The sequence below is a fragment of the Amphiura filiformis genome, chromosome 19 (assembly GCF_039555335.1).
Source record: "Amphiura filiformis chromosome 19, Afil_fr2py, whole genome shotgun sequence".
NCBI lineage: Eukaryota > Metazoa > Echinodermata > Ophiuroidea > Amphilepidida > Amphiuridae > Amphiura > Amphiura filiformis.
In genome coordinates, this window is record NC_092646.1 from 13300532 (window position 1) to 13321956 (window position 21425).

General features: G+C 35.7%; 2 protein-coding genes across 3 annotated transcripts in view; one reads left to right on the forward strand and one right to left on the reverse strand.

Moving 5' to 3' along the window:
* Positions 1–456: 456 nt before the first annotated feature.
* Positions 457–21425, reverse strand: part of LOC140140939 (acetyl-CoA acetyltransferase, mitochondrial-like) — a 54429-nt gene continuing 33460 nt past the window's right edge. For both annotated transcript variants that reach the window (XM_072162700.1, XM_072162701.1), the window contains exon 12: positions 457–1899. In XM_072162700.1, the coding sequence (XP_072018801.1) occupies positions 1779–1899 (121 nt within the window). In that variant the 3' untranslated portion in view covers positions 457–1778. The remainder of the gene's footprint in view (positions 1900–21425) is intronic.
* LOC140140940 (uncharacterized) lies at positions 6827–16472 on the forward strand. The gene is made up of 3 exons (XM_072162702.1): positions 6827–7703; positions 14933–15022; positions 16323–16472. Exons 1-3 carry the CDS (start codon positions 7147–7149, stop codon positions 16393–16395), a joined length of 720 nt encoding a protein of 239 aa, XP_072018803.1. The 5' UTR covers positions 6827–7146; the 3' UTR covers positions 16396–16472.

Sequence of the window (21425 nt, forward strand, 5' to 3'; positions counted from 1 at the left end):
GAAAAACAACAAACCGCACATTTATAGGAAAAGATGGTGAATCTAATTCACCTTCAATCCTGATGGTTAATGAATTATACATGTAGGTTAATAAATCGTATCACTTGTTGGGAGTGAAATTGTACTAAATAATGCACACATACTGATATGTTGATGCATCTAATGCACAAGCCCCGAAGAGGGGAGTGCATTACACACATCAACATCTCGATCAGTACAAGTGCATTATTTTGTACAATTTCTCAAGCAACAAGTGATATGCATTAACCTATTTCATACACCAGAAAAAAATTCCATGATTTTTGCTATTTTTATAACAAAATTATCATTAAAATGTTGGAAAATACAAGAAAATATAAATGCATCAACCACAAGAAAAATGAAAGTGTCCAAAAGCACTGCACGGAGTGCACACCTGTGCATATATACACAATCAGTGCATGGTTCATATTCTTAAACGTTTGCTCTGATTGGTTCTCGCTACCCAAGAGTGTATGAATACACAACAAGCAAGGATGTACATGGCATATATGAGCTTCCTTCCACATGGTGTGCTCCTGGAGCACAACTTCTTTACTACATCATAGGGCAACTATTCATTGCTTCTATTGATCATTTCCCTTTCAATTTCTGTTTGTCTTTCAGAAAAGAAGAATAATCACAGTCCCCTACACACTTACTAAACAAGTGCTAGGAACTGCTATGTGAGGACATATGTGATGCGATCAAACAAAATCAGTCGGAACTCGGAAATATTACATTTTCTTATAGGATCATAAAAAGCATTTACAAAACTGCAATTTGCAGAAAACTCCATTGAAATTTAACAACCAGTTCTAAAGCAATTAAAGAGTTTCCAAAAAAAGCAAACGCTGCCACATTTGAGTATAAACCAAGTGTACAATAAAGTACTGAAAATTACCAAGTGGTAGCAACCAAATTATCCTAAATTTTGATGTGACCATTGGCATAAAACCCAAATTTAGTCAGAGAAGATATCCTACACTTCCCACAATGCATTTCTTCCATTTCAATTATCTGTACAGATTTGCTATCTAGCTTTATGTATACTTTGATCAGCTCGTAATCGGCGGGACTTATAACATCACGGATTAATATCTATATATTTTATTTCACGCATTGTCTTTTGACATCTTGCCAGAAGCATCACATATTATTCATTCAAGTCCGATACGTTGTCTATTTTCTTTAGCAAGCACAATAGAGACCAAACAGATCAACTATGACACTAATAATGTGGGTCTACTTTTTGGTGTAGTAATAAAAGCCTAACAATTCCCATCGATTACGAGCTGATCAAACTGTAGCGCAACATGGGTCGATAGTGACAACAAGTATCCCAATGAACAGAGCACATTCAGATCTGGCAAAATATTTCTGCTTCTTTCTAATACAATGTGAGACACAATTATATGCAGGATCGGAAATAAATGATGTTTTTGAAAATATGTTTTGTGTTTGCTGGGAAGGCAGCTTATGCAGCTATACAATATGCTGTTCCATTAGAAATCCACACTCTCACTGTGGAAGATTTAGCTAAAGTATTCCACAGAGGGAGTATGGGTTTCAAATAAAATAGAAAATTGGGTAACTCCCAATTAAAATACTCGCTTCAGTTGTGGAATATAGGTAAACCATATACAAAGGGAGTATATGGGTTAATCCTGGCCAATTCTGTTTAAAAAACATACTCCCTCTGTGGAATACTTTTCTTAGATCTTCCACAGAGTTATGGCAGATGGAATAGTCCAATCTCCCTATAATTTCTCAATGATGATAGCAGATGCACCTCCACCACCATTACAGATTCCGGCTAATCCCTTCTGTCCTGCCTGGAGATTGTGAACCATATGTCCTGTGATGCGACATCCGGACATTCTGAAAAAGAAAAAGAAAAGAAAGAAATGTGCAAAAGATTAATTTGTGAAGTGACAGAACCCTTCTTTTTCAAGAAATTACATCAATAGTTTGGAATTTTGATTCTGATAAAAATGTTTTTCATTGACAAGGCACAATTGTCTAGTGGCTGTGGCAGTTTGGTTATGAAAATAATGAGGGGGTGTTAATGTGGTTGGGAGATAGAAAAAGAATTACGCAAATTGTAATTAAGTTGGCCCCCACACAAAGGTGTGTAAATAACAAAGGTTTGTAAATACAAAGAATATGCAATATGTAAATAAGCTCATTAATATTCATATATATGCAAATAACATGACACAAAAGTATACAGCACATCAGGCCACCACAGACTATCACAATACCAAGTTAGAAGTTGATCGGTTATTGTGTTTAAACTATGGATCATCACAATATATTTTTAAGCCAAAAATTATGACATTTATCAAAACATTTTTTCTCAAACATGTTGTTTACAAACAATATGAAATAACTAAATATCCTATGAAAATCAAAATATTATTTTACAAAAACTTTCAATTTATATATCTAAACTACTTTACACATATTTGGCAATAAATATTAATGTGTGATTTAAGGCATATCCATCCCAACTCTAATTTTTTTTTTAACCAAACATTCCACATTTAGAATTTCAGGCCCCCACTCCCACTTTGGAGGTAACCCGTATGTAGGGCTGTTCAGACCCTCCTTTTCACCATCGCTGTTACCAAAGACCCGTTACCAGCGCATGCTCTGTCACCCAAAGTCCCCATATTTTGCCTTTAGATCTGTCACCCAAAGACCTTGACCGATATATTTCCATCTGAACAGCAACGAGCCTCATCTATCACTGATTTTGTTAATTCTTTTGAAATAACAAAGCCATTTAGAACTATAGGAATTCAATTTTGAGGCTTCTTTATGCTCTCACACAAAGACCCCATTCAAAAAAACGTCATATTCTTACCCAATGCCCCTCCCCCTAATGTAGATCCAAACGGTCCCTCTCTCATCAAATGACCCCATATTTTGTACATTTTGCTCTCATCACCGAATGCCAAACATCATGCTCTCACCCTTGCAATGATCCCTTATTTTTTATATTTTGCTCTCACCGGATGCCCCTTATTGCACAGCCCTACACCTATATCCATTTCATATTGAAGTGCCACCCCGGCAGGGTTAGAATTTGTTAAAAAATTTTGTGTAGCAGTTTTTGGCTAATTCATCATAATCAGGATACTTCCATATATTAAAGCACTACAAAAAGTGCTATACAAATGCAAAATTGGGTAGCATTTACTTCAAAATGTGGAGCAAAGTGCTATGCGATACAGCCGAATTCGAACCCTGCACCCCAGGTGCAAATGTAACCGTTTGGATACAATTTTTTTCTTTAAAACAATAATGTAACATTAGCATAGTAAGCAAAGAAAGATGTAAAGCATATTCAGTGAGAGAGGTATAAAATCATACTGCATTGGGATGAAAGCTGTTGGTTTCAAATAAAAAGGAATAAAGATCAGGTTACCATTTCGGATACTATTGTTAGGAAATCATGTTGTGGGGCCAGGGTTGTTGGTGCAGAATTATTTAATTTAGAATATAGGTTTGCATATATTTAATTCTTCATTGTTTTCCAAGTGCACATATAATATAACTGTCACTTGTAATACCTGACAATATTGCATGCCTGGTTATTGATTTAACGGAATGTCGCCGCGGATATCAGGTTTTAGGAGCATTTGAACTTGTAACATGTTTAAGCGACACAAAAGTCACGGTGTATTGGGTGATTGTTATAAACTCAATAATTTTGTATTTCAAACAAAGATGACAAGCCTTACACGCACAGGATTTTCAAGGATTTTTTTAAAGGTAAATTTTTAAATAACACAACAAAATGTCAATTGCAACTACCGCGCTAGATTTTCCAGATATAAGAGACCATCCATCCCTGGATCATACTCTGCGGTCGTAATAGCGCCATCTCTTGAAAAGCATCTGTGTTTTTACAAGTTTATTAATTTTGTATTTTAAACAAAGGATAACGGGCCTAGACGCACAAAATTTCCTCCCGTGCATATTAGTAAACAATAATAAAATCAAAACCAAGCAAGTTGTGTTTTTATTTCTAAGCTGGGCATAGGCCTACTTTTAAGCAAAACAGTTGCGAAGTAAATCTAGCAAGACCGAAATTAGAAGCTTTTTGCAAAGTCAAGCCAAATATAAGGGGCCCGCCGTAGCGGGTGCCCCAAAAAGGTTACATATATGTAGATTTTTGAAAATAATCCAAGTTCATATTAACAAATATAAATTGCTTTTTTATAACATAATCTATATATTCTCTGCTAGTACCCTTGTGAATGTCAAGTTAACAACTTTCCTGAGCAACCTATTTATGTGACATAATATAACACAAGTTTTATTAACATCATACATTTAGCATTACTGCAAAAGCAGTATTTTATTCTTACAAACAAAGAATAAAACTTGTTTAATACAAGATGAGCACTATTTAAAAATTAAAATCTGTCAACATTAAACTGCTTCTTTCTTTCAATAAGTTTACCCATGAAAAAAGAAGAAAAAAGCGATATGCGATATTTTGAAGGTTGTCACTCTTGAAAAGCCATCTTGCAGACACTTACACGAAAGATCTATAATAATATCTGAAAAAAATCATTTTGCTGTATTCTCGCAAAATTCAGTTCATTGTCTACATGAAACCTTTTTTGAGACACTAGGTATATAACATGCCAAATTGTCATATTTGTCCCCCGAACCGTATCTGTACATGTTTATTTTGTGCATTTCGAGCACTATATTATAATACAAAGTTGCCTTGGCCTTGAGCGACTATTCATATCCTGACCACCAAAGATTCACCATAATTGTCTAGTTGTTAACTATTTGTTGTCTGACTAGTCAACAACTATTAAAAAAAAAAGCTGATGTCATGCAATGATGCAACACTACCATTAAAATTTCAGTTTCAAAACAACAACTTGATACAAAGTAAATGCAAATTGTGATGTGTGAGGAAGTGTTCTTGCCTATTTTAGGGACTGCTTCATTGGGGATTTAGGGGACTAGTCCTTTATGGGGGAAAATGAAATTTTCTTGCCAGATTAAAAAAAAAAAATGTGTAAATTCCTAAATTTTTTTCTGAGGAAAACATGGAGAACCCAGATTTCAAAATGAAGAAGCTGGAGAAATGGGGAGGGGGTACCAACATCTTGAGTGTAAGGGGCAGTGGTGGCACCATGAGGCAAATGCCCCCCAGTAAAAACTCAAAATTACAAAAATGTCCACCTTTTGCAGTAATTTTGCACAAAATTTGTTGATTTTGCCCCCCCACCTGATATTCACTTTGCCACCTAATCCCCCCAAAAAAAAAAACAATTCCTTGCGCCACCACTGGTCAGGGGTACAATGTAAGTATTCCAGAATGTTTCGTCCACAAAAATCCCCCTTGGAATAAATATTAATTGCTCTGTCATTGTTACATCATTACTATATTATGAACCAAAAACTTTCAGGAAGCAATAAAAAGGATAATGTCAAATTAGTGTGATTCAGCTGAGTGCACCACCACAATAACCCCATATTTAGACATGCATCATATAATAGATGGCGCTAGGTGCAGCTATACCAGAGGAGAATTGACACTGTTCCCATCATGCAATATGATTCACTTTCCTTAAAATCATTACACTGCAAATACAATGTAGTGTCTTACATTGGAAAAATCACACTGCTTTCAAACCGGGGGGGGGGGGGGGGGATCAGTAGATATGACCATATGGGGATGTGTTGCAAACACGGGTAGCATTTTCAGCCTTTTGGTATATCAATGAACCTTTTTGTAGATATGGATGGGTCCTTTTTTTTTCTTTCTCAATTTTTTTTGGAAAATAACCCAATTTTGCCTCATTGTGTAGCCAACATTTTTGAAAAGAGATAAACCAGCAAAATCAACACAAAGTCCGAAAATAATTTTAAAAAATCATTAAAAGAAACTTCCTGTGAGACCAGAAAATTTTTCTTTTTTTTGCCTAATACCAAATATTAATGGGAACACAGAGGCTGAACATTCTGCAAATCAGACTGTTTGTGTAAAGTCTGCACAAAAAGTAACTCAGCTGTTATAAATATGCCTATAGATTCAGAACTAATAATTGTTTTCACAATATTTCAACATAGAGAGAAGGATGATTTATTTACACGCATTTTGATATCCCATTCGTCAAATGTTGTTCAATATTAACAACACAGTAGTGCTTTTACAGAAATATACCCGAATTTAAAAGTTGCCGTTTACAGCGATCAATGGTTATAATGCCAGCACTGTAATCACGTAAAGCCCGCCATTATATTCGCGCTTACTTCAAATCAATACAAATAACTGCAACTTTTAAATTGGGGTATTTTTCTTTCGAAACACTGCTGTATTGTCAATATTGAACAAAATTGGACAAATGGGGTATTAAAATGTGCGTAAATAAATCATCCTTCGTTTTATGTTGAAATATTGTGAAAACAATTATTAGTTCTGAATCTATAGGCATATTTATAACAGCTGAGTTACATTTTGTGCAGACTTTACATTTTTAGCACAATAATTGTGCCTTTAGTTTAAAATACAAATGTGGATTTGCAAATTAATGAAAATTATTATTTGATTGAATAAAATAAAAAAAGAACCATTTTCATTAGCTTGCAAATCCATTGCAGTATCTTTGAACCAATAAACCCAACAAAATAATTATTTTTTTGTCTCTCTTCCAATTTGTGGTGCATTATGGGATAGGATCCAATCTATGAAATGACACCACTTGCTAACTTAAACCCAGTGTTGCTAAATTCCTAGATAATACTTGGTTATTCAACTGTACCTGATAATTTCACCCAAACATGTTTACTCTAGAATCACTGCTTGATACTATTATGCTACAAATAAGTACAAGGAGGAAATAAATACATGAGTGGCTACATGTTGTAATTTGCAGTTTGGTGATAAAATCTTTATCCAACAAGTAACACCATTGTGAAGAAGTAGCACAAATAGAGTCCAACTTTCGATTACTATTGGATTTGGAAGTAGGAAATAGTTCTTTTTTTTAATCCAGCGAGGGCAACTATTGACATAAACACAGCACGACAGGGTTTACATTGTAACCCTAGATCTGAATCACTGGATATTTACCTACACAGAGACTAAGTATGGATGTTATCATACCGGTGGAAGGCTCTACCAACAGGGTTCATCTTGAAATTCGTAAATGCGACATAACCCTTGAGAATGTTGACGCTTTGGTCACGTTTCGTGTTGAAAACGGATTAACGGTGGGGAAGTCTTTTACCGTGCTACAAGCGGCCGCAGTAGAAGAGGAATATCGAGAGAAATTGAACGCAGTCAAAGATGTCATCATGACTGGCGCTGGTAACCTAAAGAGTGAACACCGCAAGTGCATACTTCATATTGAGGAATCGCACGAAGTTGCAAAGTTCAAAGAAACTATCATCGCAGCTCTTCGGACTGTCGAACACGAACAATTCCATTCCGTTGCATTCTCTCCTCTCATTTACCTAGATGATAACAAAAAGGCGCGTGCCATGGCAAAAGGGCTGATAGAAGCTATCACTGACTTTATCACGTGTGATAAACCAGCTTACTTGAATTCAGTTTTGGTGTGCGATCATCGCGTCAAGTATGTGCAGTTTTCACCTAAAGATCCAGGAGTGCAAACTGCTGACCTAAGTTTTCTACAAGTTGCAAGGTAAAAGCATGGAAATGGAGCAAGTATAAAATAATCAGATAATGACATATACCCTCATACTCAGTGGCAGTGCCAGGAACTTTTGGGGGGGGGCAATTGGGGGTAGAGTGAATGTCAGGGGGGAGGAATCAACAAATTTTGACCAAAATTGCTGCAGAAAGTCAAAATTTCTGTAATTTTGGGGTTTTACTGAGGGAACTGGGGGGAAAAAGTTCTGACTGGGGGGCATTTGAACATACTAATCTTAACCGTTAACCTGAGGGCCCACCAAAAAAAATAATAATAATATTAATAACCCTAATTCTAACACTTATCCCTTAAAACTCAAATTCATAGCCTGGAACCTTAAAGCTACAGTCCCTCTTTTCTTGCGACACAAAACCTGTGCATCAAATTTTAAAACTGAAATATTAGAATGAACCAGTAATTATGTCTTGCACAATTTGATCTTTGAGTTTGACAATTCAATTTTGATTTTGTTGTTTCAATAGCTCTGTTGCCATGGTGCATGGTGCTCATTTGAAGAACAAGAAACACAAACAGATTCCAAAATTACCCACATAGAAGGGATGGTTGATTTAAATCACTGGTTTAAGTTACAATTTTAAACCAATTTATCTTTTTCATCAAAAATTTAAGCAATTTAAATTTGTGATTTGTATTAATTACGAACATTATTCACAGCTGTTTTAGTTAATAAACCATCTGCTTCACCATTTTTTATACCTGTTAGGATTTAGTCACTTGGAACCACCATGATTGACTACAAATTTCCACATGATTATATTTTACTTTAAAATTTTGCATTTGAATGAAATTTTGTTGGATTTTTATTACATAATTAAATAAAATTGCAAACTTTCATTGACTTTAGAGGTGTTTATGTGATTGGGAGAAGAAATATAATTAGAAATTAAACTTAATTTTTAAAGAAAATCTGAATTAAATCATATAATTTTTTTATGGCACATGACCTTTGCCGCATGAGTGGTTAGTAAGTGACAAGGCACAATTCCAAAGTATGCATGTCAATTTTAGATCTGATCTATTTTTATTAACAATACGTCACCACAACCACAGATTCTCAACACAACAGTAGTAAAATAATAAAAATATTCACCATGCTATGTCCATATAAGGAAAAAAGCAAAGCAAATCTATACAGAATTAAACTAAGGGTCTTTTGAGCGATACGATAGGTTTGTGCCTTAATGGCCCGGCCCCCCAACTCAACACAAAAGTTGGCAACCATGAGAGTTACCAAATCTTTCAAAGACCCCCTTTGCAATGATTTTTCATCAAATTTACCCCCCTTTTTCATACAAAATCAAGGACAAAATTTGGCCCAATACAACCCCTTTTTTGTGGTTTTCAATGACTAGAATTTCAAACACCTATTTTCAATGATTAGAATTTCAAACACCCCTTATTCAATGACACTAAATATTGCCATAAAATTACGGATTTTCTCAAGTACCCTTTTATCCAAATTTCATGGACAGTGCAAATTAAATACCCCTATTTTGCTGATTTCACAGGTAAATTTCATGGACAGTCCAAATTAAATACCCCTATTTTGCCTATTTCATGCGGTCCTTGCTACTGGTAAAAAAAATTACCCCTTTTCCGTGCTATTTGGTAACTCATGGTTGCCAATTTTGGGTTGAGTTGGGGGGCCAGGCTTAATAGCACGTCAAAGTACTAGTATGTGCTTGGGGCAGCCAGTAAGTGTGTGTGGGGGTATTTTTGGCACACAATACAAGAGGTGCTTTCTATGTTATGGACAAAACAGGACACAATGGAATGGTTCATTCAAGAGTAACTTGATTGCAGATATCGATGAAGTTAATTTTTGTGTGATGTTTCATTTTGTTCCACTAATATTGGTTTTAGTGAATTTAACATGAAAATTGTAATATTACTTGGGATTGAATATTACTGAAAGGGGGATTTTGTGATCCCAAATTATGCATTTGGGAGTTATGCACAATTTAGTGTATTACACTGCTCCATAGGCCACTGTTGTAATTTCTTTCTAATTTCTTTACACAGCCGTGACGTCAGTCACGGCTGTGTCTTTTTTCTTACAGGTTCTTCTTTGCACAGCCGCCATCGGCGCTGTGCTTTCTTTTTACCGCGTTCTTCTTTCTTTCTTCTTCTGTCAACATCATAATCAGCCATCGTAGCCACATGCTTTCAGGCATGTTGACCATACTTGGTCAGTAGAACCGTTTGGTGGTGCCACAGATGTCACATGATCAACTTCCGGTCAAATGTCATCCACTTCCGGTCAATGGCCAAAACTTGGATTTTCACTAAAAATGCTACTCCTCCCACATATTACATAGCACCGTGGCGTCACTTACACACATGCATCATCTATAGCCAGTGTCTAAAAGTTCCTCACAGAATTGGGATCAAAGGTCATTAAGGGGTCACTTCCGGTAAAAGTCTGAAAAATTTGTAAAAAATATTCAAAAAATCACTGTCTTTACAAATTACATAGCAGAGAGTCGCCATTAGCACACATGGATTGCTACTAGCTAGGGTCTTTAGGATGCCTACAGTTTTGGGGTCAAAGGTCATTAAGGGGTTACTTCCGGTCAAAAATCAAAATGATCAAAAAAGTTTTAAAATTTTTTATCTCAAAATATAAACAGACGAGAGTAATATAATCATCATACATGAATTAGTGTTACCTGATGTATGCATGGTATTTTTATTTTGGGGTCAAAGGTCATTAAGGGGTCACTTCCTGTTTTTAGCTAAATAACTTTAAGAATTTTTATCTCGACAAATAAACATAGTAGAATTTTTTTATTCAAATTGGAACAATGCATTTTGTCGTTGTACATAAGGTTTTTTTCCATTGAGGTCAAAGGTCATTAAGGGGGTCAAAAGGTCAATCATAAATTTAAAAAAATCAAAATCCATGTATAAGTTCCGATTAAGCTGAAATTCACCATGAATATTCCTTATGACATCCTAAGCACTATGTAATATTTTTGCGGGGTCAAAGGTAATTAAGGGATCACTTCCGGTTCTCACAGATTCGGGGTCATAACTCATTTGTCACTGCTGGCTGTGCATGCTTTCATGATGCAGGCGTAACGCATAATCAGATCTCGTTCTTTCTTCTGTCAACCATTACATTTGCTCTAGCACTCACATGCTTACATCGATTTTGACCTAACTCGGTCACAATGATCATTGACCGTGCCCCTACATGTCACATGAAACTCGTGGGGTCAAAGGTCACGCAGGGGTCATAGAGGTCAAAAAGTGATTTCAGCTCAAAATGCATCTTCTCCTACAAATTACGAGGACAGTGAGGCCACTTGCACACATGCATTGTAATTACCCAGTGTCTATAAGGTGTACACAGATTTGGGGTCAAATGTCATTAAGGGGTCACTTCCGGTATAAAGCGGAATACCTTCAAATTTTTTTATTAGCTAAAAAAAACATTGGACAGTAACAGTATGTTCACATATGATCTGTAGTCACTTAATGTATATGTGGTATTTTTTTTTACTTAGGGTCAAAGCTCATTAAGGGGTCACTTCCGGTATAAAAAGAAATACCTTTAAAATGCATCTTCTTCCACAAATTATGTGGGACAGAGACGCCACTTGCACATATGTATTGTTATTACCCAGTGTCTATGGGGTGTACACAGATTTGGGGTCAAAGGTCATTAAGGGGTCACTTCCGGTAAAAAACGAAATATCTTAAAAATTTTTTATAAGCTAAGCAAAACATGGAACAATAACGGTATGTTCACACGTGATCTGCAGTCACCCAATGTATATGTGGTATTTTTTTTATTTGGGGTCAAATCTCATTAAGGGTCACTTCGGTATAAACGAAATACCTTTAAAATGCATCTTCTTCCACAGATTCTGTAGGACAGTGACGCCACTTGCACACATGCATTGTTATTACCCAGTGTCTATGGGGTGTACACAGATTTGGGGTCAAAGGTCATTAAGGGGTCACTTCCGGTATAAAACGAAAAACCTTCAAACATTTTTTATTTGCTAAGAAAAACATAGGACAGTAACGGTATGTTCAAACATGAATTGTGGTTACCCAATTCATATGTGGTATTTTTTATTTGGGGTCAAATGTCATTAAGGGGTCACTTCCGGTCTGAGACGAAAAACCTTCAAAATGCCCTTCTGCCACAAATAACATGGCAAAGTGATGCCACGTGCACACATACATTGACATTAGCCAAACTCTATGGGGTTTTCATATATTTTGGGGTCAAAGGTCATTAATGGGGTAACAACACGGCTGTGTTCGTGGTCTTAGACCACAGCTAAGTCTAGTTCTTTCTTTCTTTCTTCTGTCAACCATTACATTTGCTCTAGCACTCACATACTTACATCGATTTTAACCTAACTTGGTCACAATGATCATTGACCATGCCCCTACATGTCACATGAAACTTGCGGGGTCAAAGGTCACGCAGGGGTCACAGGGGTCAAAAACGTGATTTCAACTCAAAATGCATCTTCTCCCACAACTTACGTAGGACAGCAACCACACTTGCACACATGTATTGCTATTACCCAGTGTCTATGTGGTGTACACATATTTTGGGGTCAAAGGTCATTAAGGGGTCACTTCCGGTATAAAACGAAAAACCTTCAAAAATTTGTATTAGCTAAGTAAAACATAGCACAGTAACGGTATGTTCACATATGATCTGCAGTCACCCAATGTACATGTGGTATTTTTTTTTTTTATTTGGGGTCAAAGCTCATTAAGGGGTCACTAAAAAAAAAAAAGAAATACCTTTAAAATGCATCTTCTTCCACAAATTATGTGGGACAGAGATGCCACTTGCACACATGCATTGTTATTACTCAGTGTCTATGGGGTGTACACAGATTTGGGGTCAAAGGTCATTAAGGGTCACTTCGGTATAAAACGAAATACCTTCAAAATTTTTATTAGATAAGTAAAACATGGGACAGTAACGGTATGTTCACATATGATCTGCAGTCACCCAATGTATATGTGGTATTTTTTTTATTTGGGGTCAAATCTCATTAAGGGTCACTTCCGGTATAAAACGAAATACCTTTAAAATGCATCTTCTTCCACAGATTCTGTAGGACAGTGGCGCCACTTGCACACATGCATTGTTATTATCCAGTGTCTATGGGGTGTACACAGATTTGGGGTCAAAGGTCATTAAGGGGTCACTTCGGTATAAAACGAAAATCTTTAAAATGCTTCTTCTTCCACTAATTACGTGAGGACAGTGACGCCACTTGCACACATGCATTGTTATAACACAGTGTCTATATGGTGTACACACATTTGGGGTCAAAGGTCAGTAAGGGGTTACTTCCGGTATAAAACGATATACCTTCAAAATATCCCTTCTGCCACAAAAAGCATAGCAAAGTGATGCCACGTGGACACATGCATTGACATTAACCAATGTCTATGGGGTTTTCATATATTTTGGGGTCAAAGGTGATTAAGGGGTCACAACACGGCTGTGTTCGTGGTCTTAGACCACAGCTAAGTCTAGTTCTAATTTCTTTCTGGTATACCAGAACGAAATTCAAATTTGGTGATATTTTGTTGCTAAACGAATTAATCTGCAAGAAATTTTTGGTATATAAACATTATGTAGCCAGACATATCCAGTGGTATAAAAATCTCAACCTTTTTTGAGAAGTGGGGTGATGATCGAGGCTGTGGATCACGAAATGCCCTTTAAAGTAAGGGAACACATCAAGATGACAAGAGTTTGATGACGTCGTTTAAACAAAGGTCCTTTCGTTAGGGGGAGGGGTCAAAAAGTCTGACTATGTGTAATATAAAATTAGATCAATTGGGCTTAATATTAGGCATAAAGCATCCAATTTTATCATTATGTTTTGGATCCAATATTTTCACACACTTGGATTCATCAAAACATAATGTAAAAAATAAGTTGAAATACGGGTCAAAGTAAAAGTTCATCTTTCGGGCTGGAATTTTCAACATTTCAAACTTATGTTAGAGGGAGGGATGGAGGGGGTCAGTCTAACGAAAGCAATTCCGTTTCATAGGACGGATGTTATGGAACTTTTGATTGGTTCCTGTATGCTTGGTTGATGAAGTGGATGTGGTAAATGGCACGGAAAGCGTTAATGAATGACATAACCAGGATGTACAACATGGTTAATTAGAGTGTTGCCTAGCAACAACAATGAAAGGAAAAGTTGACTGAGAAGCAAATATGTGTGTATAGGTTACTGGAAGAAAACACCACCAGGGTTGCCAAACCCACAATTTAGTAGCCCAATTGGCAACTTTTGAAGATTTTCCTGTGACTTTTGACAATTTCCTGTCCCATAGAAACCAATAGTTAAGAACAAAATTGGGCGACTTTTCAACATCGGCTCCTGCGACTTCTGATAGTTTCCTGCCCCATAGAAACCAATGGTAAAGAGAAAAATTAGGCGACTTTTCGATGATTTGACCCACGATTTGGGATGAATTTTTTGGCAACCCTGAACACCACATTCTTTGTAAACATTAAAACTGAGGTTAACAAATTTCTCTTGATTTCAATTTCTTACTATAACACTGCTTGTCCATAATGTTGTTTGTATGATACATTTACTTTCAAGTGTTTTGAGCAACTGGATACTCAAAGAGCTTACAGTAGAAATTTCAATTGCATGAACACAGCCTAATATAGCGTCATGATTTTTTGCGTACACTGCATAATGTACGCAATGTTGCATCCCTTTCAAGCATTCATGCAAAAAGAACATGTAAATATGACTATTTCCAAAGGAATTAATGACATTTACAAAGCGTGATATTGGTAGTCCACAGTGTTTTTATTAATGAACATCAAGATGTAATATTATTAGTTTCAAAGGAAAGACCCTATTTTTCTCAGTACTACCATATTGAAATTAGAAGTTCCAACTCAGTGTATTTCCAAAGGTATCATCAAATGTGGTACATGTAAACCACACTCAAGACTTTTTTTTTTTTTGATGACTTCTTCGGAAATATACTCATTTGGAATGCCTAACTTCAATATGTTAATGAGAAAAATATGAGCTTTCACCTAATACCAAAATCGGCATTTTGATGGGGGTAAAGTTGGAGATGAGGTTGTCAATCAATTAATAATTAATATTTTTACACATTTAATGAAATCTGCGCATCAAACCCTTTAAAAGATTTTTTGCTTGCTTTTTCAGTGTAACATACAAGAAGAGGGATCCGCATTTTCATGACATGGCAAAGAAAGTACTCTGTGATAACTGTATCATTGCAACACTACCAGAACAGTAAGCTTTTTTCAAATGTCTTTCTCCTTTATGAAATCATCCTTTATTTTTATACCTGGTAAGCTCGCTGTAGGTCCCATTTAGTGTTGCTCTGACTTGCTCATTCATATTTTGTTTACGAGAGCACGGTGGCCGAGTGGAACGGGCTCTGACTCATAATCGGAAGGTTGCGGGTTCGAGCCCGGTGACGCCATCGTGTTGTGCCCTTGAGTAAGGCACTTTATCTTGATTACTCCTCTCCACCCAGGTGTATAAATGGGTACCGGCATTCTTAAATGCTGGGAAGGTAACAGACTCGCTGTGGAGGAGGTGTAGCAATCCCCCTGCAAGGAGGAGTCTGGCCCAATCACCAATGAAAGAGAGATGGGCACTCCGATTACTGTTTATACAGGATCGTCTCCTTTACCTTTTTTTCACCTTTTTTTATTCATATAGGATCGTTAAACACAAAATTAAATTTAGATTTTAGCACCTTTGTTAGCTAGCACAGCAGCTGAAGGGAGCATCCCATTATGCTTTGCGGTACCATTATAGAACTGATTGTGCCATAGATAATGTACACAAAATCCCACACTTCAACTTTTAATTACTCTCTTAAATCAGGGAAGCTTAGACTTTTATTTGAAAAAATATCACCCATAGCCTGTGAATCTATCAATAGCTCTCAATATCTAAGCGGCTCTTGTTTATATTTTGTATACATTTGCTATGGAGCAAGCAGATATACTGCAATGCATGATGGGATACTCCTTTCAGCTGCTGTGGTTAGCTAGTATGATCATAGAAGTGCTAATATTATAGTGGTTAAATCGAAAACTACGTTGACAAAATAACACATTTTACATAAAGCTGTAATATTTGTGAGTATTTTGTGATCCTAGCATCCTCTTTTTATGACATTTTTCAGTAGATATCCACGAAAAAATCTTATTCCGAAATTTTCAGTTGATTTCGATTTTGCATTTGTGAGTTATGTATGATTATCTGTATTACACTGCTCCATAGACAATGTGTTGTAATTCAAAATTCTACGATATTTTTGCTAAACAAATTAATCTGCAAGAAATATTTGGTACATAAACATTATGTAGCCAGAGGTTTCCAGTAGTATAAAAATCTCAACTTTTTTTGAGAAAAGTGGGGGTTGATGCTGGGGATCATGAAATGCCATTTTAATATACTTATGACTTGAGACCTTCAATATGCAGTCAATCATATACTTTTGTTATACTACTACATGTACTACTAATCATAATTAATTAATATTAATTTATTCATTAATTGATCTATTTTCTCCCAGGACTTCTGAGGAGGAGACAGAACCGCACGGTAACGGTGCATGTGAGGAGGAGAGTAATGGGACATCACATTAACATAAATAATGAGTCAGTGTGACTGGTAACATCAACAACATGCAGCAAACATCTTCAACAAAAACACCATCAACAACTGACCAACACTTTCGTCCCGCACCTTGAAAATGACTCCTGCTTTTTTTATGCCAATTATTTTGAACTTAAGCACATTTTTCATTGAAGTTTCTTAAGAAGAATTCACAGAAAATAATAACAATACAACTTGAGATTAATTTTGTCTAAAAATGCCCTTTATCTCTTATGGGGCATGTTGGCGCAGTGGTACGGGCGCCAGTGTTCGAAATAAGCACTTATCCTCTTGTCTTCTTGTCCAAAAATCACTGGGGACAACCATATTGAGATATGTACTTATCCTCTGGACAACCGCTATATGACACATTTTTGGGACAACCAAAATGTTTTGGGGACAAGCAGAATTTATGCTTTAGTTGTCGTCGGGACAACCTCAATATTTTCCTTATTTCGGACACTGACGGGCGATGTCTTGTAATCGTTGGATTGCGAGTTTGAGCCCTGGCGGTGCCATCATGTGTCTCTTTACCTGGGGGTGAAATGGGGAGCTGTTATGAATGTTGTCCATTGAAGGTATGAGCATGCCTTGGGCATTGTATGGCAACTAACATATTCTAACGACAGCGGAATAAATGTAATGCGCTTTGGTACATGTGCACATGTGAAAGGCGCTGTATAAATACCAATATTTATCTCAAAATGCTATCTACAATTGATTTCAAACAAGTTATATAGCTTTATATTTCATACAATCATGACGATTTATTAATAATAATTTCTTAATGATAAACAATTTGGGTTTTAGAGCTAATAATTCCAGTCAAATGGCAATATGCATCTAGTCGATAAAATAAATAATGCTGTAGAAAATGGTGAAACTGTTCAGTGTATCTAGACTTTTATTTATTTATTTATTTTTATTTATTACACTTAATCACTGGCACAGAATTACAAAATATATATAATATTGCACATAAGTTACATCAAAAATTACACAATATCATGAAAGGAACAAAATTTGTTTAAAAAGGTCCAGTGAATAGCTGGAGTGAACAGGTGCCAAGCACCTCTAAGACCGCCCCACCAAATCCAAAAAGAAGGGAAGGGAAAAATTTTGAAAGGCTATTGCCACAATTGACCAATGTTGTATTCTACATTCTACTTTAAAATACATGTAAGTTAAGATTATTTTGGATTCAAATGAATCATTTACCGTACTACTGATTCAAGACAGGAGCTATAATAGAAAACAACTAGAGCTAATTGCGCATACACATATACGCGACCTTAGCAATAGCTAATTAACTAGGCCTATAGCTAATTAGCCCAGCTATATAGCATGAATGCATGTAAGCAGTAGTATATTATGGTGATTTTGAGAGATCTTTTTTGAAATGCACTATAACTTTGGAATTTGGCTAGAGACCAAGGTTAATTCGTTAGCTCACCTATAGCATGTCTGAATTCAAAAGGTCCAGCATATGTATAATTCATTGGAATATACATGTATTACTATTAGTTTGTAGTATTATAATTATAATCATAAATTATATTACATTATTATTTTCCATAATATTACAGTATGTGAAATCATTTTGATAAGGCCAAGTAAAATAAAAAACATGTTTAAAAAAGGAGGAAAAGGGGGCTTTTTATTTTTTATCGTAAAATTGGTGCAAATACCCATAATTAGAACTGTTTTAGCGCACACAATAATGCCCGGAAAAAGGAGGAGGCCTCTTTTTATATCTTGTTCAAAGAGATAGACCTCCTCTAATTATCACAAAACCTTCCAAAAGTGTTTCTTGTATATTAGCAAGGCTATAGAAAGCATCTTTATTCCCTAGAAAGTTATAACTGAATTTCAAAAAATAAAAATATAATTGAAGAAACCTCAAAAAAGGAAGCGGGAGAAGACGCTAAACATGATTATTTTTTATTTGGCCTAACCAAAATTATTCAATATATTCATGTAAATATTTCTGTGCAACTTTGGTCATGCGCTATTATAGTGTATTTTGCTACATAGTGGAAGTAATACCTACATGACCTTTGACCCCAATGACCTTTGACCCAATGACCTTTGACCCCAATGGATGTATGCAAGTAATGTCATGCTATATTATAATTTGTGGAATGACTTAGAATTTGTAGTAACAGAACAGAAAATCACATCAGCCATAATGACCTTCGTATGACCTTTGACCTCAAGGCTAATGCACGTGTCGGGTGACATCATCTTGCTGTGTAATTTGTGTAAGGAGTAGTAGTTTTAGTAAAAATAATAGGAAATAACATTTTCGGTCATAATGACCTTTCCATGACCTTTGACCTTGAGTTGGTCATGTGACATTTGTGCCACCAGCTATTGGTCCTGATGACCACGTAACATTGTTGTACTATATATATTTTGCGACAGCAGCAGCATGTTAGGGTATTTGGTCATATACGGAAGTATCCCTTAATGACCTTTGACCCCGATTCTGGACAATAACTTTTAGACACTGGGTATAGCTGATGCATGTACCAAAGTGCCATCATCGTGCTGTGTAATTTGTGGAAGGAGTAGCATTTTTAGTGAAATCACGTTTTTGGCCATTGACCGGAAGTGGATGACCTTTGACCTGAAGTTGATCATGTTTCATTTGTCCCCCCACCCAATGGTCCTAATGACCAACTATGGTCAACATGGCTCAAAGCATATGGCTACAGTGGCTCATTATAAGATTGACAGAAAGAAAGAAAGAAAGAACTAGAGCAACTGTGCCCTTTGCAAGGGCACGAGGTAAGTTAGGCGGATGATTGTGACGATCTGATAAAGCAGCAATACTGTGCTGAATAAGATCAATTTTAATAAGACTGTTTAATTAATTGCCATTTTTAATAATACACATTGATCGTGGAGAGCTGCCATTTTGAAAACTTGACATTTGACCTCTGTATGGCCCCTTCATGACCTTAAATGATTAAAAAAATATTTAAAGCATGTTAAGAATGTCATAAGGATCATTGCATTTAAATTTCACCTCAATTGAAGCATTTTGAAAAGCTTAACCTTTGACCCCTTTATGACCCTAAATGAATTTTAAAATACTTTTAAAATGTTTAGAATGTCATAATGATCATTGCGTTTAAATTTCAGCTCAATTGGAGCATTTTGAAAATCTTGACCTTTGACCCCTTTATGACCTTAAATGAATTTTAAAATATTTCTAAAATGTTTACAAACATGTTTAGAATGTCATAAGGATCATATCATTTAAATTTCAGCTCAATTGGAGCATTTTGAAAAACTTGACCTTTGACCCCTTTATGACTTTAAATGAATTTTAAAATATTTCTAAAATGTTTACAAACATGTTTAGAATGTCATAAGGATCATATCATTTAAATTTCAGCTCAATTGGAGCATTTTGAAAAACTTGACCTTTGACCCCTTTATGACTTTAAATGAATTTTAAAATATTTCTTAAATGTTTAGAATGTCATAAGGATCATTGCGTTTAAATTTCAGCTCAATTGGAGCATTTTGAAAAACTTGACCTTTGACCCCTTTATGATTTTAAATGAATTTTAAAATATTTCTTAAATGTTTAGAATGTCATAAGGATCATTATGCGTTTAAATTTCAGCTCAATTGGAGCATTTTGAAAATCTTGACCTTTGACCCCTTTATGACCCCTTAATGACCTTAAATGAATATTAAAATATTTTAAGCATGTTTAGAATGTCATAAGGATCATTGCATATAAATTTCAGCTCAATTGGAGTATTTTCGGTTAACATGCCCTTTTTTGACCCCTGTGACCCCTTGGATGACCTCTGACGTTAAACAACCCATAACTTTTGTAGCCAGCTATCCAATACTGCTTGTGACTGAGTTTGGTCGAAATCCAATCAAGGATGTGGAAGTAGTAGCAAATTGTGAGAAGAAAGAAGAAAGAAAGAAAGAAAGAAAGAAAGAAGAAAGAAATGGCAAGAAAGAAATAAGTTAGGCTGCCCGCCTAACTTAAAGAAAGAAAGAACTTAACAGAAACAGACCTTAGCAATTTTGCAAATTGCTAAGGAACAATTTTGCAAATTGCTAAGGAAATATGTGAATTTAAATAATAAAAGTTGAAGTTCTGAACTTTGAAGTGTAATATGTGGAGTCCCTGAAGACTCAATACTTGTACTATGTTAGACTTTGTATTGCTTGCTGATACGACAATTTTATACTCAAGTGATGACATTTAGGGATGAAATCAAAACTCGACCGCGGTCAACCGGCGGTTGAACCGCTTTCCATTGTTTAGAATAATAGAAACCGGCTCCAACCGGACAGAACTGGCCAGAACTGGCGGTCGACCACCGGTCGAGTTTTGATTTCATCCCTAATTGCTAAGCAAATTTCTTTTTTTAAATAAGGAACTATCCAAAGTATAAGCAACTGGTTTATAGCAATGCTAGTAATGGTAGTAACACTGATTACATGATTATGGGTACCCCTAGAATGAAAGCTGAGATGATTATAAAGAAAATATAGATTATTTTAGATGATACAAACTTTTAGGGTAAAGGGTAACTGAAACAAAATCTTTGGGTGGAACTATCGATTACAATCTCACATGGAAAAATCATATCAACAGTATCTCAAATACAATTTTATGATTGTCCCCCCTTCAAAAACCTGAATCTGTCCCTGGTGGATAGAGGGAGCCTGCAGATACCAATCAAAGCAGATTGGTCAACAGAGGATTAAAGTTCCTTCTGAGAAATTACAATATATTTAGCACAGATACACTGGAACTACCAAAAAAAATAATTATTTATTTGTGATGTGAAAGGGGTAAGTGGAAAAGGGGTAAAAAGGGAAAGAAAGAAAGAAAGAAAGAAAGAAAGAAAGAAAGAAAGAAAGAAAGAAAGAAAGAAAGAAAGAAAGAAAGAAAGAAAGAAAGAAAGAAAGAAAGAAAGAAAGAAAGAAAGAAAGAAAGAAAGAAAGAAGGAAGGAAGGCAATTTCTAGGGGCCATGGGCC

Bases quoted from the DNA above. Each gene is read 5' to 3' on its own strand.
- LOC140140940 (XM_072162702.1), top strand. From the start codon at position 7,147: ATGGATGTTATCATACCGGTGGAAGGCTCTACCAACAGGGTTCATCTT. The intron at 7,704-14,932 runs GTAAAAGCATGG...TTGCTTTTTCAG, and splicing joins AGTTTTCTACAAGTTGCAAG to TGTAACATACAAGAAGAGGG. The intron at 15,023-16,322 runs GTAAGCTTTTTT...ATTTTCTCCCAG, and splicing joins ATTGCAACACTACCAGAACA to GACTTCTGAGGAGGAGACAG.